Genomic DNA, 23,539 nt, shown 5'->3' on the forward strand with positions numbered 1-23,539 from the left:
ACATTCACTGTATTTAATGGCTGTGAGGATTACAGACAATGAGAATAAGAATATATTGTTTTCCATATGCTTGTGGCACTGAGAATATGAATATATAGTTTTATTATATTTAGCTGTTGTTGGGATATGTTATTGAAAGAAGGTGTAGATTTAGGTCTTTGGAGAGTGGGAGAGGGCAGTATTGTTTGGCAGTGGACTGTATGATCATTCATACTGCAGCATTTTGTTGAGTTATTACTGGCTTGAGGTGATGTGCTGGTGTGGATCCCCAGGCACAAATAGCATAGGTGGGGTAGAGGCAGATCAGTGAATAGTACAATGTAAGTAGTGCTGTTTGTGGTACACAATAACGTATCTTGGAGAGGTTGCCAAATGTTTTGGACACTCCTTTTTTTTTTTTTTGTATTGTGTTGGATGTGGTTGATAAATTTCAAGTTTCTGTCAAGGTGCAAACCCAGAAATTTTCCCTCATTATTTTTAGTAATAAATGTATTGTTAATCATAATGTTTAGCTGGACATTATTTACTCTGCTCCCAAACATAATGTAGAAGGTTTAGTCAATGTTATATGCGAGTTAACTGGCAGTCATCCAGACTGATATTTTTAAGAGCTCTTCATTAACAATGTTGTTCAGTGATGCTAGATTTGGGTGGGGGATGACAAAAGTTGTGTTGTGAGCAAAGAAAATAGGTCTAAGTTGCTGTGATACCTTAGGAAGAGAACTGATGTATAAGAAAAGTAGAAAGCCAAGGACACTTTCCTGTGGAATGCCAATGTCCAGAGGCCTTGTTGAAGAAGTTGTGTCCTTAATAGAGATGTACTGCTCTCTCTTAGTAAGCTAAGACTTTATATATACAAGTGCATGACCTCTGATACCATATTGATCAAGTTTGTAATGTAGGATGCTGTGGTCTACTGTATCAAAAGCTTTCCTTAGGTCAATAAAGAGTGCTAGTGAATATTCATTATTTTCAAGAACTATGTAAAGTAGGTTTAGCATTTTTATAATTGGGTCTGTGCTTCTGTTTCACCTGAAGCCAAACTGGTAAGGGTTGAGAATACTTTGTGATGTTATAAAGGAGTATAATCTCTTATGAATTTCTCAAAGAAATTGGGAAGCAAAGGTAAGGCATATTACAGAAATAGAGATGATTTTGATTGGTTTTAGCACTGGAAATGGCTTGAAACTGAGCTCAAAGTAGCAGAAATGTTAAATTTTTGCCGATATTCAAGAGTAAACAAACGACCTCACACGTCTACTACACACCTGCTGGTGGGTCTAATATGCATTCACAAATATGGTGATGATATTTATACAATTATTACAATATTGCATAACAGTAAATCTTCTATTTTTTGGTGTGAATAAAAATTCATTATGTGAATAAAAAATCAAAATGGAATTTATTTGCAAAGCCTCAAAACGTAACTAATGAACAGACGAAATGTTAGTTTAGTTCCAGGAATACCTACATTGTTTATTCTGGACCCTATTTTGAAATTGGAATATTTTGAACTTTGTGTTAAATTGGCCAAATTAACAATTTCCGGTCACTTTAATTTGTAGTTGAAACAGTTGACTTGGCGATTTCTTGTGTTCAATCGATAGAATAGAAGTAATACTAGTGAAATAGCTAAGAATCTGGTTGACTGGAATAATGTAATTGGCCTAAAATGGGAGTCAAAGTCGGCAAAATCACCGATTCGTAAATATCGCTGACACATCAAAATTCGCGAGAGCATAATTTCGTCAATTTTCCATCAAATTTCGTACTTTTTGTTTTATTACCTTCACAAAGAGATTCTCTACCATTTCATAAGAAAAAATAACAAATTTTTTTGGGGAAAATTCTTGGACACTGGGGCACCACTTCAGATTTGGGCCTTGGACCCTGAAGGGGTTAAGTAATGCTGGGAAAGTACTGATCTCTAGTGATTTGTTAAAAAGAAATGTAATGGTGAGTGAGATGACATGAGCCACTCGTTTGAACAATAGTGGTGCAACCTGAGCTAGATTTCCTGGTTTGTGTTTTAGTGAATAAATAATCAAGGTGACTTCAGTGGGCTCGGTTGGAGCAAGATAGAGCGATGTAGGGAAGTTTGCGTCTAAGTAATCATACGCTCAGGTATTGGCGCTTGGAATTTTGCTAGCAAGACTTGATAATATGGTTAAGAAGAAATCATTTATCTTATTGGTTGTTTCAATAGGCTGGAGATGTGGTTCACTGGATTTAGTTAGAACAATATCTAAGTTTTGTTTGGCATTTGGGTACCCAGGATCTGAGTGTCTTCCAGGCCTTTATTATATCTCTTGTTTTGGTAAATCTATTAGAATAAGACGAAAAGGCTCAGCAAAAAGCAGATAAGCACTTGGGGCCTGAGACTAATTATATCTGATGGGTCTTTTCTATTCATTTTCAATTACATTAACATATAAAGCATATACAGTGGAACCTCGGCTTACGGACTTAATCCGTTTCGTGACCTTGTTCGTATCTTGATTTGTTTGTATGCCGAGTCAATTTTTCTCATTTAAATTAACTGAAAAGCCATTAATCCATTCCAGAGGAATTCCTACTCTCAGAGGCAAGAAAAATACACCACTATAATGCTAATATCAATGCTATGGCTAATTTATCTATAAAAATTGCTCTAATATGACATAATAAACAATATAAATAACACAGAAACCTAATATATACTACTCTAGAATGAATAAACTATGTTATTACAAGACAAGCGGCCATAACCGCTCCCGCATTGTGGTATTCACTGCCATCTAGTGACAGCCTTACGAAGCCGTCTATTATTATAATTATTATTATAGTACATTATTATTATATTACATGTATTATTACATTATTATATTTTATTATATTTTATTATATATTATTATTATTATTATTATTATTATTATTATTATAATGGGGAAGTGCTTATGGGGGGGGGATGGGAGGTACTCAGGCTTAATTTAGGGAACTGGAACACAGATCCAATTCCCTAGATCAAGAGCCCCTCACCACGTACATACTACTACTACTACTACTAATAATAATAATAATAATACAATAGTAATAATAATATGTAATAACAGTAAGGAGAAATTCAAAAAGCTGCCAGTAGCTGGCGCCACGATCAGCAAAACATTGGTAACCACTACCACTCTTCACCTGTCTAGACTTAAGTAGTCTAGGTTAAGTCTGCCCAAAATGCCTCAGAATGATAGTGGCTTTCTTTGCTCCAATAATATTATGATATGTAAACACACATTGCAATCTTTGCAAAGAAATAAATATTTTATTTATTTATTTATTTAAGGAACCTCCCTTGAATGGGAAGTACGCATCCTGAAATTTCGTTCATATCCAGAAGCAAAAAATTGACCGAACGACAGTTCATATCCTGAAAAGTTCGCATGGTGGGGCGTTCATAAGTCGAGGTTCCACTCTATAATATACATTTATGCAATTTATACACATGGTGTTTAGGTTTTGTCCCTAAAAAATGCCAATTTCTGCATCCATTAATGATCTTTTACAGTGTTATCTGTTAAGTAGCTCTAAAAATTATCTTCCCAATGGCTCAGTCTCAAACCAGGCCTAGTAAGTTGGACAGGAAATATTACTGGAAAAAGAACCATTAATGAAGATCTGGTGATGATTGATGGGATGGGAGGAGGGGAGAGGTGTTAGTGTTTAGAAGGGGAATCCCCTTCCATTAGGACTTGAGGTAGCAAGTCCTTTTCCGGGGTTACTTCCCTTCTTCTTTTAATGCCACTAGGACCAGCCTCACCATGCCTTACCACACTGTGTATGCCACTACGATTCTTAAATCTTTCAAACCAACCTTTGCTGGCCTTATATTCACTCACATCAGCACTAGTTGCAGGCAATTTCTTTACCAAATTGTCATGCAATTACTTAGCCTTTTCACAAATGATCGCTTGAGAGATGCTATCTCCTGCTATCTGTTTTTCATTTATCCACACCAATAACAGTCTCTCAACATTTTCTAACACTTGCAGTCACTGTTTCGTAATCACAGTTGCACCTTTTGCAAGAACAGCTTCCTTGATTGCCATTTTCCTGGTCACTATAGTAGAGATGGTTGATTGGGGTTTATTATACAACCTGACCAGCTCCGACACACGCACTCCACTTTCGTACTTTGCAATTAGCTCTTTCTTCATTTCAATAGTCATTAGCGCCTTTTTTCTCGAAGGGTTGGCACTAGAAGCTTTCTTAGGGCCCATGGTGACTTATTTTGCAGAAAGAAGCACCAAAAACAGTGATAATATGGATAATATGGAATGTACCAAATGTATCCTTAGATGCGCGCACACTGGCTGGCTTGTAAACACTGGCACACAAGGGGCAGTTCAGGCCACACGTGGACACGTCTTGTACGAATCGTATCGAATACCAGGTTTTCAATCGGATACCGAGGCAAAATTTTTGCGATATAATGCATTGAATACTGGATTTATCGAATACCGATGCCATCGAATACCGGGGGTCCACTGTACTGTCCTATTACACATCCCTCCAAACTGCTAATATCCCAAACCCCTCCTTTAAAGTGCAGGCATTGTACTTCCCATTTCCAGAACTCAAGTCCGGTTATATAAAAATAACCGGTTTCCCTGAATCCCTATACTAAATATTGCCCTGCTCTCACTCCAACAGCTCGCCGGGCACTGAGATGCCAACATGAAAACCCTACCAATCCTACCTTACTTTGTTACTAACCCAGAAAGCCAGGTCCTAAATTAGGTCTGTGGTACACAAAGTAAGGTATCTTGACCCTTTCAGGGTCGGCAGGCCCTCTCCTAAACATTTTCTCAGAGCTGAAAATTTCTTGAAGAAAAAAAAATTTTTTATTTTCTCATGAAATGATAGAGAATCTTTTCTCGATCATAATGACACCAAAAGTATGAAATTTGATGGAAAACTTACGGAATTATGCTCTTGTGAAGTTAGCGGTCTCAATGATGCTTACGCATCGGCGATTTCGCCCACTTTGACCCCTATTATCAGTCAATTACAATGTACCAGTCGACAAAAATCATACCTAGCGCTAGAACTCCATTTTTGTCTATCGAATGAGAACAAGAAACCACTCATTTACCAATAACGTGGTCAGAAATTGGCAATTTTGCCAATTTCACACAAATTTCAAAAGATGCCAATTTCCAAATAGGGTCCAGAATAAACAAGACAGACATTCCTGGCATTAAAATAACATTTCCTCAGTTGATTACTCATGTCCCCAGGCCTCTGCTACATTTCTTTTGTTTTCCACTTCGAATTTTTATTCTCACAAAGAATAGTAGATTTATGTTATGCAGACTACTGCATTCGTGTAGAAATGGTATAAATAATATCAATGCACTTGTGAAAGAATATTAGACTCACCAGTTGTCGTGTATTGGACACATGGCATGATTTGTTTACCTTTGAACTTTGGTAAAAATCGAACATTTCTGCTACTTTGAGCTCAATTTCAAGGTACTTTTCATTGTGAAACCAATCAAAATCATCTCAATTTCCATAATATGGCTTCCATTCTATAAAATGAGACCAGAAAAACTAGAACACAACCATAAATAGCATACAAAAATACACTGCAAAGTCGCTGTTTTAAACCAAAAACACGGTCGGAGTTTTTTTTTCTCATTATGCACCGTGTGCTGCAGGATTTTTTTTAAACTGCGCACACTGACCACATAGACCCATTCTTTCATATGTAGGCCTACCAGCTTTCTCTCACTAGATTTGAAGGTGCTAGAATTTATGCGTACTAGTACAGCACCAACCCTGGCATGCAAGCCGTACTAGTACAACACCAACCCTGAAAGGGTTAATAAAACATATCATACTAGCTTATACAAAAACAGCAAATAATTACTAAAATGTTTCATCCTAAATACAGTGGACCCCCGCCTTACGATATTAATCCGTTCCTGAGACCTCATCGTAAGCCGAAATTATCGTAAGGCGAATTAATTTTCCCCATAAGAAATAATGGAAATCAAATTAATCCGTGCAAGACACCCCAAGTATGAAAAAAAAAAAATTTTTCACATGAAATACAGTGGACCCCCGCCTTACGATGGAATTGCGTTACGTTAAATCCGCCATACAATACATTTCAAGGCAAAAATTTTGCCTCGCCTCATGCTAAAAAACTCGCCTCTCGTGATTCGTCCGGGACGCGTCCCACGCGTGGCCTCAGCTGCCCCGTGCGTGCCAGTGTTTACAAGCCAGCCAGTGCGGTCGCATCCACACATACATTCGGTACATTTCATATTATCACAATGTTTTTAGTGATTGTAGCTGCAAAATAGCTCACCATAGGCCCCAAGAAAGCTTCTAGTGCCAACCCTGTGGGAAAAAGGGTGAAAATTACTATGGAAATGATGAAAGAAATAATTGCTAAGTACGAAAGTGGAGTGTGTGTCTCGGAGCTGGCCAGGCTGTATACCAAACCCCAATCAACCATCGCTACTATCGTGGCCAACAAAACGGCAATCAAGGAAGCTGTTCTTGCAGAAGGTGCAAGTTTGTTTTCAAAACAGAGATCGCAAAGTGATAAAAGATGTTGAGAGACTGTTATTGGTGTGGATAAACGAAAAACAGATAGAAGGATATAGCATCTCTCAAGCAATCATATATGAAAAGGCTAGGAAGTTGCATGAGGATTTAATTAGAAAAATGCCTGCAACTAGTGGTGATGTGAGTGAATTTAAGGCCAGCAAAGGTTGTTTTGAGAGATTTAAGAATTGTAGTGGCATACAAAGTGTGATAAGGCATGGTGAGGCTGCCAGTTCGGACCAAAAAGCGGCTGAAAAATTTGTGAAGGAATTCAAGGATTACATAGACAGAGAAGAACTGCAACCTGAACAAGTGTTTAATTGTGACAAAACAGGTCTGTTTTGGAAGAAAATGCCAAGCAGGACCTACATTACTCAGAAGGCAAAGGCACTCCCAGGACATAAGCCTATAAAAGACAGACTTACTCTTCTGATGTGTGCTAATGCTAGTGGTGACTGCAAAGTGAAGCCTTTATTGGTGTATCACTCTGAAACTCCCAGAGCGTTCAGGCAAAACAATGTCGTCAAGGCTAATTTGTGTGTGATGTGGAGGGCAAGCAATAAGGCATGGGTCACTAGGGACCTTTTCTATGACAGGTTACACCATGCATTTGTCCCAAATGTGAAAAATTATCTAATGGAAAAGATATTGGACCATAAGTGCCTCCTGGTATTAGACAATGCTCCTGGTCATCCTTTAGACTTGGCAGAGTGACTTTCTAGGGACATGAGCTTCATTAAGGTCAAGTTTTTGCCTCCTAATACCACTACTCTCCTGCAGCCCATAGACCAGCAGGTTATTTCAAACTTCAAAAAACTCTACACAAAAGCTATGTTTCAAAAGTGCTTTGAAGTGACCTCAGACACTCGATTGACTAAGAAAGTTTTGGAAAGATCACTTTAGCATCCTTAATTGCATAAACCTTATAGGTAAGGCTTGGGAGGGAGTGACTAAGAAGACCTCGAACTCTGCTTGGAAGAAACTGTGGCCACATTGTGTAAAAGAAAAGGATTTTGAAGGGTTTGGGGCTAACCCTCAGGAGCCTATGCCAGTTGTGGAATCTATTGTGGCATTGGGAAAGTCCATGGGGTTGGAGGTTAGTGGGGAGGATGTGGAAGAGTTGGTGGAGGAGGACAATGAAGAACTAACCATTGAAGAGCTGCAAGATCATCTTCAACAGCAAGAGGCCAGACCTGAGGAAACTGCTTCAAAGGAGGGGAGAGAGAAATTGAGGAAGTTGCCTACTTCAAAGATTAAGGAAATGTGTGTAAAGTGGGTTGAGCTGTAAACCTTTGCGGATGAAAATCACCCTGACACAGCTACTGCAAGCTGTGCTGGTGACTATTACAATGACACTGTTATGGCCCATTTTAGGAAAGTCTTAAAGGAACGGGAGGTACAGACCTCTATGGACAGATTTGTTGTGCGACAGAGGTCCAGTGACTCTCAAGCTGGTCCTAGTGGCATTAAAAGAAGGGAAGTAACCCCAGAAAAGGACTTGATACCTCAAGTCCTAATGGAAGGGGATTCCCCTTCTGAACAATAACAACTTCCACACACTCCCCTCCTCCCACCCCATCAATCATCACCAGATCTTCAATAAAGGTAAGTGTCATGTATTCTATTCTTAGAGTAGTAATTGTGCATGTCTTCTTCAGTTTGTGTGTATTAAAATTAATATTTCATGTGGTAAAATTTTTTTTTTTTCATAGTTTCGGGTGTCAGGAACGGATTAATTTGATTTCCATTACTTCTTATGGGGAAAATTAATTCGCCTTACAATAATTTCGGCTTACGATGAGCTCTCAGGAACGGATTAATATCGTAAGGTGGGGGTCCATTGTATTAATTTTAATACACACAAACTAAAGAAGACATGCACAATTACTACTCTACTAAGAATAGAATACATGACACTTACCTTTATTGAAGATCTGGTGATGATTGATGGGATGGGAGGAGGGGGAGTGTGTGAAGTTATTGTTTAGAAGGGAAATCCCCTTTCATTCGGACTTGAGGTATCAAGTCCTTTTCCGAGAGTACTTCCCTTCTTCTTTTAATGCCACTAGGACCAGCTTGAGAGTCGCTGGACCTCTGTCGCACAACAAATCTGTCCATAGAGGTCTGTACCTCCCGTTCCTTTAAGATTTGCCTAAAATGGGTCACAACACTGTCATTGTAATAGTCACCGGCACGGCTTGCAATAGCTGTGTTAGGGTGATTTTCATCCAAAAAGGTTTGCACTTCAACCCACTTTGCACACATTTCCTTAATCTTTGAAGTAGGTACAATGGATTCCACAACTGGCAAAGGCTTCTCAGGGTTAGCCTCAAACCCTTCAAAATCTTTCTTAATTTCCATAATAATTCTCACCCTTTTTACCACAGGGTTGGCATTAGAAACTTTCTTGGGGCCCATGGTGACTTATTTTGCAGTTACAAGCACAAATAATGCTGGGATAAGGTGAAATGTACCAAATGTATGCGTGGATGCGACCGCACTGGCCGGCTTGTAAACACTGGCACCCACGGGGCAGCTGAGGCCACACGTGGGATGCGTCCTGGACGAATCACGTAAGGCGAGTCTTTTATCGTGAGGCAAGGCAAAATTTTTGCATTCAAATGCTTCGTATGGTGGATTTAACGTAACACGATGCGTTCGTAAGGCGGGGGTCCACTGTATATCTATTAACGGAATTTTATTAAAAAAAAAAAATCAACTTACTATAATGTTCAATAAAAATACTAGATGATTAATGATACATTTGATTTAACCTACCTAGCATTGATTTTTTCACAAGCTCATTTTTAAAGGTTGCGCCATTTTTCTAGAACTGACCTCAGAAAATTTTTCAAAACCTTTCCTATTACTAGACTCCTAAAACAGTACTGTGCTTTCTTTCCTCAAAATCTTGTAACAGTGCATTTAATATTATGGTAAATATCATTTATTCCAATTCCTAGGTGCATAGGGTTGGATGAGCATGATACAAACAACCCACATCTTATGAAGCCTAATACTTTTAATTCAGGTGTAAATAACTTTACGTTAATAATTATTTTGTGAATAGTGCTGCACGTTTCCAACAACTAAATCTCTTGCACTCAAATTATAATTACTACTGCATTCAGGGGGAGCACTAAACCTACAGGGATAATAAAGGTTCAATACAAAGAAAGGAAGGATATACACACCAACATCCAGTACATTTCAAATTGTACCTGAAAAATATAGTCCTACTCACCCATCAAAGCTGCACCAAAGCCTGCATCTTCATCAACCTCATTCTTTTTCTTCTTTTTCTTGCTGTCTTTTCTATCACCCTCTGAGTCCTCTGGCTCTTCATGGTTTTTTCTCATATCTAATTCTTTCCTATGCTTAATTTTTTTACTACTACTACTGCTACTAGCACTGTCTTTGTGTTTATCTCTATATTTTTCCTCTTTCTGCTTTTCTTTTATTTTACAGCTGTCTTTTTCTCTACTACTTTCCCTCTCTCTGCTACTTTCACTTATCTTATTTTCTCTTATAATATCTTTGTCTCTACCCGAACTTTCTTCCTTTCTGTGACTACTGTTGCCTTTTTCATTTTTATCTTTCCGCTTTTCATCATTTCTTTTGTCACATTCTCTGGAATCACGTTTTGTATCAACAGCTCGCCTCTCAACCTCAGGAGTGCTGAAACCATTGATAATTCCCTTCTCCTCCACCTCTGCATTTGACCTCACCCTATATTCTTCATCACTTTGTTTACCCACTCTGTGCTTTTCACTGTGCCGGTCTTTATCTCTATGTTTCTCCTTATGTGATTTCACTTTCTCCTTTTCCCCTTTTCTCTCCTCTCTGTCTCTATGCTTATCCTTATGCTTTTCTTTGTGTTCCTTTTTTCTCCCATCATGACTACCTGAAGAATCTTTATGTTTGTCTTTCTCTCTGTCTTTATGTCTCTCCTTTTCTTTGTATCTTTCTTTATCATCTCTGCTGCTCTTTTTAGAGGAACTTTTATTCCTGCTTCCATTCTTTCTGTCAGAGGACTCACATGGTGAGGTTTCCTTCCAAACTGAACCTGAGACAGCTTTCGGGCTTCCTAAGCTAGAACTGGATGGAACATATTCAGCAGGCACAGATGTGCACATGTGCATCTGGTAATCTCTTTGTGATGTCTTAGGATTATATTTTGCTGGAAATTCCACCGAACCCTCATCATTCGAATCCACCTCGCAGTTAGTGTATCCACCATCACTGTTCCTTTCTGAGGAACGATCTGGATGCCTGTATACATCACCATCAGCCTCATCTTCAAACTCCAGAGTTTTATGAGCCTCATCTTCTATTTGTAATCGATCTTCCTCCTCATCATCCTCATCAATATTGTCATTTTCTTTGTCTATTTCACGTGCTCCATTACCCTGCATAAATGCAAACCATTAGAATTGTAAAGCTACTTTTCAAATTACAGAGTACTGTAACTATAATAAAGTAAAATAATGTACACCAAGTCAAAGCTAAATCAATTAGGGCAAATTCATGAAAAATGATAACAGCTATCAAATTTCATCAGCAATGCACAGTACACTATAGAGAGAAAAATGAAATTCCTTAAAGGGATAATAACTACACAAGGTTTATTTACCCATGTTACAAACAATATATCTTCTTCTTTCAACAAACTGGCTGTATCCAACCGAAGCAGTGTGGCCCAAAAAGAAAAAACAAGTTTCTCTTTTTAACATTAGTAATGTATACAGGAGAAGGGGTTACTAGCCCTTTGCTCCAGACATTTTAGTCGCCTTTCACGACATGCATGGCTTATGGAGGAAGAATTCTGTTCCATTTCCCCATGGAGATAAGAAATAAACAAGAATAAGAACTAATAAGAAAATAGAAGAAAACCCAGAGGGGTGTGTATATATGTATATGCTTGTACATGCATGTGTAGTGTGACCTAAGTGTAAGTAGAAGTAGCAAGATGTACCTGAAATCTTGCATGTACACGAGACAGAAAAAGACACCAGCAATCCTACCATCGTGTAAGACAATTATAGTCTTTCGTTTTACACTCACCTGACAGGACGGTAGTACCTCCCTGGGCAGTAACTGTCTACCCACCTAATACCTAGGAAATTTTTTTTTTTTTCAACAAACCGGCCATATCCCATCAAGGCAGGGTGGCCCAAAAAGAAAAACCAAAGTTTCTCTTTTTAAATTTAGTAATTTACACAGGAGAAGAGGATACTAGGCCCTTGCTCCCAGCATTTCAGTCGCCTCGTACAACACGCATGGCTTATGGAGGAAGAATTCTGTTCCACTTCCCCATGGAGATAAGAGGAAATAAACAAGAACTAGAAAGAAAATAGAAGAACAGCCAAAGGGGGTGTGCATATATATGCTTGTACATGTATGTGTAGTGTGACCTAAGTGTAAGCAGAAGAAGCAAGACATACCTGAAATCTTGCATGTTTATGAGAAAGAAAAATGGACGCCAGCAATCCTACCATCATTTAAAACAATTACAGGCTTTCGTTTTACACTCACGTGGCAGGACGGTAGTACCTCCCAGGGTGGAATCTGTCTACCCACCTACTACCTAGGAAACAATATCTTCTTCTTTCAACGTACCAGCCGTATCCCACCAAGGTGGGGTGGCCCAAAAGGAAAAACGAAAGTTTCTCCTTTCAAATTTAGTAATATATACAGGAGAAGGGGTTACTAGCCCGTTGCTCCCGGAATTTTAGTCGCCTCTTACGACACGCATGGCTTACGGAGAAAGAATTCTGTTCCACTTCCCCATGGAGATAAGAGGAAATAAACAAGAATAAGAACTAGGTTGGAAGGAAGGGGTAAGGGAGGTTTTGTGGGTGAGGGGCTTGGACTTCCAGCAGGCGTGCGTGAGCATGTTCGATAGGAGTGAATGGAGACGAATGGTACTTGGGACCTGACGATCTGTTGGAGTGTGAGCAGGGTAATATTTAGTGAAGGGATTCAGGGAAACCGGTTATTTTTTATATAGCCGGACTTGAGTCCTGGAAATGGGAAGTACAATGCCTGCACTCTAAAGGAGGGGTTCGGGATATTGACATTTTGGAGGGATATGTTGTGTATCTTTATACGTATATGCTTCTAAGCTGTTGTGTTCTGAGCACCTCTGCAAAAACAGTGATTATGTGTGAGTGAGGTGAAAGAGTTGAATGATGATGAAAGTATTTTCTTTTTGGGGATTTTCTTTCTTTTTGGGTCACCCTGCCTCGGTGGGAGATGGACAACTTGTTAAAAAAAAAGGAACTAGAAAGAAAATAGAAGAAAACCCAAAAAGGTATGTATATATATATTTGCTTGTACATGTATGTGTAGTGTGACCTAAGTTTAAGTAGAAGTAGCAAGATGTACCTGAAATCTTGCATGTATATGAGACAGAAAAAGACACCAGCAATCCTACCATCGTGTAAGATAATTATAGGCTTTCATTTTACACTCACCTGACAGGACGGTAGTACCTCCCTGGACAGTAGCTGTCTACCCACCTACTACCTAGGAAACGATGTTTTTGTTTTTTTTTCAACAAACTGGCCATATCCCATCAAGGCAGGGTGGCCCAAAAAGAAAAACCAAAGTTTCTCTTTTTAAATTTAGTAATTTACACAGGAGAAGGGGATACTGGGCCCTTGCTCCTGGCATTTTAGTCGTCTTGTACAACACCCATGGCTTATGGAGGAAGAAGTCTGTTCCACTTCCCCATGGAGATAAGAGGAAATAAACAAGAACGAGAAAGAAAATAGAAGAAAACCCAGAAGGGTATGTAATATATATATGCTTGTACATGTATGTGTAGTGTGACCTAAGTGTAAGTAGAAATAGCAAGATGTACCTGAAATCTTGCATGTTTATGAGACAGAAAAAAGACACCACCAATCCTACCATCATGTAAAACAATTACAGGCTTTCGTTTTACACTCACGTGGCAGGACGGTAGTACCTCCCTGGGGAGAAGCTGTCTACCCACCTACTACCTAGGAAGCAATATATATACATATAATAAATATGGAACATATTATTAGCACAGGAAAAATTCTACAAAATATTTTACTGAATTAATTTTATATAACAATGAATTTAAAATTTTCTCGTTTGTCCTTTTAGTAATTCATACTACTACAAGAGAAGGCAGCAACCACCTAAGGAGGTACTACCATCCTATCAAATGTGTGTGAAATAGAAACCTGTAGTTGTTTTACACAATGTGAGGACTGCTGGTGTCTTTTTTCTCTGCTTCATTAATGTTTAAGATAACACGTACATCTTGCTACTTCTTCTTAAACTTAGGTCATACTACACATAAATGTACATGTATGCATGCACATTCATCTCAATTTTCTATTTTTCTTAATAATTCTTGTTTGTATTTATTCTCTCTCATTTCCATAGGAAAGTGGAAAAGAATCCTTCTGTAAACCACTGCATGTCATAAGAGGTGACAAAGTCTGGGAGCAAGGGGCTGGTATGCCCTTCTCCTGCATAAATTACTAAATGTAAAAAGAGGAAAACTTTATAAAGCTGGGACGTTTGAATGTGTGGATATAGTGCAGGTAAAAAAGAGACGAGTGTCAACGTAATGAATAAAAAGAAGCTGGATGTCCCAGCTCTAATTGATATGAAGCTGAATAGTGTAGGAGAGTTTCAATGGGTGTAATAAAGAAGATTAGGTCTAGTGTATCTGAGAGAGTTAGAGCAAAGGAATGATCACTAAAGGAAGGAAAAGAGGGAATGTAAATGCATGAATTTAAGGATTATGTGGATTAAAATAAGTTGTATGCAAAACATGGGTCACAATAAGTGTTTATGCACCTGGAGAAGAGACGTGTGTAGAGGAGAGAGAGATTCTGGGAGAAGTTAAGCAACTCTTTAGGGAGTTTTAACCCTTTAAGGGTCCAGACCCCCCGATAAGAAACCTGTTCTCGAGGTAAAACAAAAAACTAATGAAATGGTAGAGAATCTTTTTCCAAAGGTAATGACACCAAAAGTACGAAATTTGATGGAAATCTTAAGGAATTACACTTTCGCAAAATTAGTGGTCTCAGCAATATTTCTGCACTAGTGATTTCGCCAAATGAATCCTATTTTAAGCTAATTCCATTTTTCCAGTTAATCAAACTCTTAGCTATTTCACTATGCCTTCCATTCTATTGACTGAGCAAAGAAACCACCTATTTGACTATTTCAAGTACCCAATAGAGATCAGAAATTGGTAATTTGGCCAATTTCACACAAAATTTAAAAAATGCCAATATCAAAATAGGGTCCAGAATAAACAATGAAGACATTCCTGGCACTAAAACAACATTTCCTCTGTTCATCAGTCATGTCCCCAGAAATCTCCAATATTAAATTTGCTTTCCATTGGGAATTTTTATTCACAAAAAAAAAAAAAAAAAAAAATAGATTTACTGTTAAGCAGGCTACTGTATTACTGTAATAATTGTATAAATAATCTCAGTGTATTTATGAATGTGTATTAGACAGGCCAGCTGGACACACATTAGAGGAGTGGCATGATTAGTGTCCTCTGAAATAGTGACAAATACAGCTTCTCCTCACTTAGCGAAGTACTCGTTTACCGACGCCTCGGATTTACGATGGGCAATCTGACCAGTATTCATACCTGAATAATGTATATTAGAGCAGATTTCATCTACTCTGTTCATTTCAATATACAGTACACTACTCTATAAACATTTAAAAATATACCAGAAATGTTATAAATGGTGCAAAGTTGACATTAAAACAATATCAAAGATGGTTGACACAAACTCACTACCATTATAGTATGCTCTTCACTTAGTGACAAATTTGGAACTCCGTCGTTAAGTGAGGAGAGGCTGTATTGAATATTTCTGTTACTTTGAGCTCAATTTCAAGCTACTTCCAGTCCTGAAACAAATCAAATCATTCCTATTTCTTGAATATATCTTCCGTTTTACCAAATGATGCCAAGAAAGTGAGAATAAAGCCATAAAAACCATCCAAAAATACACTACAGCCCCTATTTTAAACCATACACTCAGTGAGTTTTGTTTTCCCATCATACACTACATGTGGCAGGATTTATTTTATATATGTAGTGCACACTCACCACATAGACCCATTCTCTCATACCTTTGCCAGCTTACCTGAGTGAGCTGAGTTCATGCCATAGTTCTACGGCAGGCATATGTGAGCATATTAGATATGAGTGAATAATGGCAAGTAGTTTTTATGACGATGTGATACTAAAGTGTGAACAAGGTAACTATTACGAAGGGATACTGGGAAACTAGTTAGCCTGACTAGTTCTGGAGGTGGGATGTACAGTGCCTGCACTATGAAGGAGGGGTGGGGATATTTGCAGTCTGGAGGGGCAAGACAGTGATGGAGTGAGTGATAGTGAAAGTATATCTTTTTTCTGGGCCACCCAACCTAAAAAGGGATTACTAATCCCTTGCTCCCAGCACTATTAGTCACCTTTTAAGATATGAATGGCATATCGAAAAAGAATTTTCACCCACTAACCCATGGACATGAAAGTAAACATGCGCAAAAAAAAAAAAAAAAAAAAAAAAAAAACAAAAAAAAAAAAAAAAAAAAAAAAAAAAAAAAATTATTAAAAGAAAACTCAGACGTGTGTATATACTGTACATACATGTCTGAGTGTAGTATGAGCCAGATCATAAGAAGTAGCAAGACTACCTGTCATCTTGCATATGGCAATAAAGACACCAGTAATCCTGCCAGTGAGTATAACAATTACAGGTTTCAATTTCACATTCGTTTGGTAGGACAAGTAGTACCTCTCTGGGTGGCTGCTGTCTACCAGTTAGCATATATGAAAGTTTTTTATATTGTTGAAGTGATATATGAAGTTAAAGAGGATAAAAAAGTGGCAAGGGAGTGCAAAATGATTGCTAATGAGGGTGGGAGAGGTTTTATCAACAAATTTTGCCGAGAATAAGAAAGTTTTGGAGGAAGATCAGTAAGCTGACAAAGCTTAGGAAACAAATGGATTTGACAGTTAACCCTTTGACTGTTTTAGTCGTATATATATGTCTTACGAGCCAATGTGTTTGACGTATATATATTAAAAAATTCTAGAGGTTTCAAATCAAGCAGGAGAAAGCCAGTAGGCCCACATGTGAGAGAATGGGTCTGCGTGCACAGTATAAAAAAAATCCTGCAGTACACCGTGAATAATGAGAAAAAAAGAACTCCAACCGTGTTTTTGGATTAAAACGCCGACTGAGGCGTATTTTCATATAGTATTCATGGCTGTATTCCTGTTTTCGTGGTCTCATTTGATAGAATGGAAAACATATTATAGAAATAGAAGTGAACTTGATTGGTTTTACTATGAAAAGGATCTTGAAATGGAGCTCAAAGTGGCAGAAATGTTCGATTTTTGCCAATGTTCAAGAGTAAACAAATGACGTTATTGTCTTATAAATGTCCAACTAGCCATTCTAATATGCAGTCACGAATGGGTTGAGGTTATTTGTACAATTATTACAATATTGCAGTAGACTGCATAACAGTAAATCTTCTATTTTTTGTGTGAATAAAAATTCAAAACAGAAAGCAAGAGGATTATAACAGGGGCCTGGAAACGTGACTGATAACAGAGAAAATGTTATTTTAGTGCCAGGAATGTCTGCATTGTTCATTCTGGACCCTATTTTGAAACTGACATTTTTTAATTTGCATAAAATTGGCCAAATTGCCAAATTCTGACCACTTTATTGGGTAGTTGAAATCGGTAAATGGGCAGTTTCTTGTACTCAATCAATAGAACAAATGGAGTTCTAAAGAAATAGCTATGAGTTTGGTGGACTGAAACAGTGGAATTGACCGAAAATGGGCTCAAAGTGGGCAAAATCACCGATGTGTAAATGTCGCCGAGGTCGCTAACTTCACGAGAGAGAAATTCCGTAAATTTTCCATCAAATTTCATACTTTGCGACACCAGGAGACACCTCAGGATTTTGGGCTGTGACAGTCAAAGGGTTAAAAGCCAAATAGGGAAACCATTAGATGGAAAGGTGAAAGTACTGGGAATACAAAGGGAATATTTTTGAGGAATTGTTGAATCTTGACGAGGGAGAGGCAGCAACTTGTTGCACTAGGCAGGGTGGAATAACACCTTTTAGGCGTGAGGAAGAGCCAAGAGTGAGTGTGGGGGAGGTGCATGAGGCACTGGGAAGAAATGTAAGAGGGTAAAGCAGCTAGGAAACATGGGATTAAGACAGAAATGCTAAAAGGAGGTGGGAAGGTACCTACGGATTGGCAGCGAGCATGCATGGTTCCTTTGTATATGGTAAGGGGGATAAAAAGAGTACGAATTATAGGGAAATAAGCCTGTTGAGTATATCAGGTAAAGTGTATGGTAGAATTATTGCAAGAACAATGGGAAAAACAGAGTAGGTTTGCAGAGGAACAAAGAGATTTTAAGAAAGGTAGGGGATGTGTAGACCAAATGTTGACAATGAAGCACATAGGTGAACAATACTCAGATAAGGTAAGGGACTTTTCATTGCATTTATGGATTTAAGGTGAATAGGGGAGCAATGTGGCAGATGTCACACATACGGAATAAGTGGTAGACAACTTAAAACAGTAAAGAACTTTTATCTGGAAAGTAAGGCACAGGTTATGATATACAGGAGAGAGACAGGGATGTGTGATGTCACTATGGTTGTTTTAACATATTTATAGATGGCACTGTAAAAAGAAGTGAATGCTAGGGTGCTAGGGAAAGGTGTGGGTCTGAAAGATACTGAATCTGGTATGAAGTGGATGTTGTCACAGTTGATACCTGCTGATATCATGGTTCTTTTGGGAGATTCGAAAGAGAAGTTGTAAAGGTTAGTAAACAAATCTGAGAGAAGAGAGGAGCTTACGACAATGTTTCTGTCTGACTTGGACCATTTACAAAGTCACACCGTGACTTTGTAAATGGTCCAAGTCGGACCGAAACGTGATCATAAGCTCCTCTTTTCTATGTGCGGGTTATTTGTGTATCGTTCCAGTCACGGTATTGTGCCTTTTTTTGTTATATATCTGAGAATTAATGTAAAGTAAGGAAATTAAAAGCAAACACAGTTAAGAGCAAGATAATGAGAATATAAAAAAATATATACAAGCAATGAGAGATTGGACATCACATTGGAGGGAATATGAAAGAAGTAAATGTGTTCAGACATTTGGGAGTGGATTTATTGAAATATGGTTTTATGAGAAATGAGATGAACCGCAGAACTGATGAATCGAAAGAGGTACGTGGTGAACTGAGGCATCAGTGCAGAGAAAAATTTTTACCATGGAGCCAATAAGGGAAATGTACCAGTGTATGGTGGTACCAACGATAATGTATGGGTGTGAAGCATGGGTTTTGAATGTTGCAGTGAGGAGGAGGCTGGAAACAGCAAAGATGTCATGTTTGAGGGCAACATGTGTGAATACTATGCATAGAAATTGGAGTTTGGAGATTAGGAGGTGGGTTGGGGTTACTACTATTATTACTTACCACTTGAGGTGGTTTGGACATTTAGAGAGGATAGAGCATAATAGGATGACTAGGAGGGTGTATAAATCATGGTGGTGGGAAGGAGTAAAGGTCATCCTAGAAAAAGTTAAAGGAAGTAAGGAGGTTCTGAGTGCTTATGGGTTCAATATCAGGTTTGTTAGAGCATCTGAGGTAGGACTGAGTTGAGGTTGTAGGAGTAACGTTATGTAGGAGTGTGAGCAAAGTATTTTTTTTTATTATCACACTGGCCGATTCCCACCAAGGCAGGGTGGCCCGAAAAAGAAAAACTTGCACCATCATTCACTCCATCACTGTCTTGCCAGAAAGGTGCTTTACACTAGTTTTTAAACTGCAACATTAACACCCCTCCTTCAGAGTGCAGGCACTGTACTTCCCATCTCCAGGACTTAAGTCCGGCCTGCCGGTTTCCCTGAACCCCTTCATAAATGTTACTTTGCTCACACTCCAACAGCACGTCAAGTATTAAAAACCATTTGTCTCCATTCACTCCTATCAAACACGCTCACACATGCCTGCTGGAAGTCCAAGCCCCTCGCACACAAAACCTCCTTTACCCCCTCCCTCCAACCTTTCCTAGGCCGACCCCTACCCCGCCTTCCTTCCACTACAGACTGATAAACTCTTGAAGTCACCTCAACAACCCTTCCTCAGCCCTCTGGACAACAGTTTTGGTAATCCCGCACCTCCTCCTAACTTCCAAACTACGAATTCTCTGCATTATATTCACACCACACATTGCCCTCAGACATGACATCTCCACTGCCTCCAGCCTTCTCCTCGCTGCAACATTCATCACCCATGCTTCACACCCATATAAGAGCGTTGGTAAAACTATACTCTCATACATTCCCCTCTTTGCCTCCACGGACAAAGTTCTTTTTCTCCACAGACTCCTAAGTGCACCACTCACCCTTTTCCCCTCATCAATTCTATGATTCACCTCATCTTCATAGACCCATCCGCTGACACATCCACTCCCAAATATCTGAATACATTCACCTCCTCCATACTCTCTCCCTCCAATCTGATATCCAATCTTTCATCACCTAATCTTTTTGTTATCCTCATTACCTTACTCTTTCCTGTATTCACTTTTAATTTTCTTCTTTTGCACACCCTACCAAATTCATCCACCAATCTCTGCAGCTTCTCTTCAGAATCTCCCAAGAGCACAGTGTCATCAGCAAAGAGCACCTGTGACAACTCCCACTTTATGTGTGATTCTTTATCTTTTAACTCCACGCCTCTTGCCAAGACCCTCGCATTTACTTCTCTTACAACCCCATCTATAAATATATTAAACAACCACGGTGACATCACACATCCTTATCTAAGGCCTACTTTTACTGGGAAATAATTTCCCTCTTTCCTATATACTCTAACTTGAGCCTCACTATCCTCGTAAAAACTCTTCACTGCTTTCAGTAACCTACCTCCTACACCATACACCTGCAACATCTGCCACATTGCATCCCTATCCACCCTGTCATACGCCTTTTCCAAATCCATAAATGCCACAAAGACCTCTTTAGCCTTATCTAAATACTGTTCACTTATATGTTTCACTGTAAACACCTGGTCCACACATCCCCTACCTTTCCTAAAGCCTCCTTGTTCATCTTGCAAAGTAACACTTACAAAAGGATTCAGGAAAACAGGTTAGCCAGATTCAAGCCCTTGAGGTGGGAGTACAGTGCCTGTGCTCTGAAGGAGGAGAGGGGATATTGCAGTCTGGAGGGTCATCTGAACTGTGATGCCAAGACAGATTGAATGAGTGACAGTGAAAGTGTTTTCTTTTTTGCTGGGTCACCTTACATCAGTGTAAGACTGCTGGATTGTTTAAAAAACAAATATGACTATAGCTATTAATGAAGGGATGATACCAATTTTTTTGCCAAAACCAATACTCAATTTTAGGGTGATGCTGATACCATCAAATCAGCCAATACCCACCAATACCAATACTTTGACACACCCATAATAGATATTAAAAGTGGTTAAACTTACCCCATCAGGTGCCTCCACACTTGCTTGTTCTCTCTCTTCTTCATCATCAATTATTTCTTCTTCATCATCTTCTTCCTCCTCTTCAGCTTTCACCATTACCTTCCATTTATTTACAAGGGCTCGTGCCTTTTCCCCTACCAACCCCTCATGGTGACGTAGAGAATTGACTGACCGACCAACACCAGTTTCTTCTAAGTGACTAACGGTGACATTTAAGTACTTCAGCTTATGAATATAGTACAGCAACTGAAAAAAGAAATAGTCTTTGTACCATGATCACTGTACAATTCTACTGTCTTAAGTCATTATATCATTTCTCTCAAACTATTTTTCACAGTCCACTCCATCTTACATTTACAGTAGTCTGCTCAACCTTCATCCATGGACAAAAAAAAAATACAATTTTGATTACGTAAATAAATATTATGGCTTAATTCATATTTTATATGTAAACTACATCTGTACTGCATTTTTATAATATTTATTAAGAATATGAGTAAACCCATTTGCACTTGAGTATGCACAGTAATATACAATACACAGACCCTCATATAATGGGGGAATTTTATTATTATACACTTATGGGGAGTGCTAAACTCATGTAGGTCATAGTGCTGGGGTGGGGGGGGAGGGAGGCAATTAGGTTTGATCCAAAGAAGGTTAGCTCAGGTCCAAATCCACAGGTCAAAGGACCCTCACCAGCATCCCTTGAAGAAAAATGAATAAGAAGACCACAGAAAAAGGAGGATTCAACTCCAGAAGAAAAGCAACGTCAAAGATCGTGTAGGTTCGTAATGACATGATTGCAAACAAACCATGGTACAGGCAGAGACTGAACTCGCATCAGTCTGGAGTTTTACGAATTGCTGTGAGTTCAATCCCCACACGCACTGTTTTTTTTTTTTTCATGTAGGTGTTATCCTTAACCCTTTTAGGGTTTCAGCCGTACTAGTACGGCTTACGCCCCAGGGTTTTTGACGTACTAGTGTGTCTAAATTCTAGCGCCCTCAAATCTAGTGAGAGAAAGCTGGTAGGCCTACATATGAAAGAATGGGTTTATGTGGTCAGTGTGCGCAGTATAAAAAAAAATCCTGCAGCACACAGTGCGTAATGAGAAAAAAAAAAAACTTTGACCATGTTTTTGGATTAAACCAGTGACTTTGCACTGTATTTTCGTATGGTATTTATTGTTGTATTCTAGTTTTCCTGGTCTCATTTTATAGAATGGAAGACATATTACAGAAATTGAGACGATTTTTGATTGGTTTTACAATGAAAAGTACCTTGAAATTGAGCTCAAAGTAGCAGGAATGTTCAATTTTTACCAAAGTTCAAAAGTAAACAAATCATGCCAAGCATCCAATACACGTCAACTGGCGAGTCTAATATTCTTTCACAAGTGCGCTGATATTATTTATACCATTTCTACACCAATGCAGTAGTCTGCATAACAGTAAATCTTCTACTTTTTGTAAGAATAAAAATTCAAAGTGGAAAGCCAAAGAAATACAAGAGGGGCCTGGGGATGTGACTAACGAACAGAGAACTTGTTATTTTAGTGCCAGGAATGTCTTTCTTGTTTATTCTGGACCCTATTCGGAAATTGGCATCTTTTGAAATTTGTGTGAAATTGGCAAAATTGCTAAATTCTGACCACTTTATTGAATAGTTGAAATTGGGAAATGGGTGGTTTCTTGTACTCATTTGATAGAAAAAAAATGGAGTTCTAGCAAAATAGTTGTGATTTTTGTTGACTAGTACACTGGAATTGGCCGAAAATAGGGCTCAAAGTGGGCAAAATCGCCGATGGGTAAACATCGTCGAGACCGCTAACTACGCAAAAGCATAATTCTGCAAGTTTTCCATCAAATTTCATACTTTTGGTGTCATTATGATCGGGAAAAGATTCTCTATCTTTTCATAAGAAAAAATAATTTTTTTTTTAAATTTGGGGACCCTGAGAACAAGTCTCAGAGAGGGCCTGGGGACCCTGAAAGGGTTAAATATGGTTTTAATAGCATTAATACAGTATGGCAATTCTTCATCAAAGGGAACTAAAAAAAAAAAGCAAACAACTTTTGATAAATAAGAATGTATACTGTACATGGTACATACAGCTGATAATGATATTAAATAATGAACTGTGCATGAATCAATGCTTATTTAGAATGTAACTAAATTTTAAGAGGTGAAGCTTTGTGAAAGTTCATGTAGTGACATTTCCTTAACCCTTTCAGGGTCCAAAGGCCAAATTTCAAAGTGTGCACCAGTGTCCAAGAATTTTAAAAAAATAATTTTGTTATTTTTTCTTATGAAATGGTAGAGAATCTTTTTCTGGAGGTAATAAAACAAAAAGTACGAAATTTGATG

The 23,539-nt window shown here is 38.5% G+C and overlaps 1 protein-coding gene across 15 annotated transcripts in view; it reads right to left on the minus strand.

The window, feature by feature from the left end:
- Positions 1-23,539, minus strand: part of LOC128703787 (transcription elongation factor B polypeptide 3) — a 173,183-nt gene that overhangs the window by 83,766 nt on the left and 65,878 nt on the right. For all 15 annotated transcript variants that reach the window (XM_070086944.1, XM_070086942.1, XM_070086949.1 and 12 more), the window contains 2 exons: positions 21,170-21,415; positions 9,839-11,003 (listed from right to left, as the gene is read on the minus strand). In XM_070086944.1, coding sequence (XP_069943045.1) covers positions 9,839-11,003; positions 21,170-21,415 — 1,411 coding nt within the window. The remainder of the gene's footprint in view (positions 1-9,838; positions 11,004-21,169; positions 21,416-23,539) is intronic.

The sequence above is a fragment of the Cherax quadricarinatus genome, chromosome 20, assembly GCF_038502225.1.
Source record: "Cherax quadricarinatus isolate ZL_2023a chromosome 20, ASM3850222v1, whole genome shotgun sequence".
Taxonomy (NCBI): Eukaryota; Metazoa; Arthropoda; class Malacostraca; order Decapoda; family Parastacidae; genus Cherax; species Cherax quadricarinatus.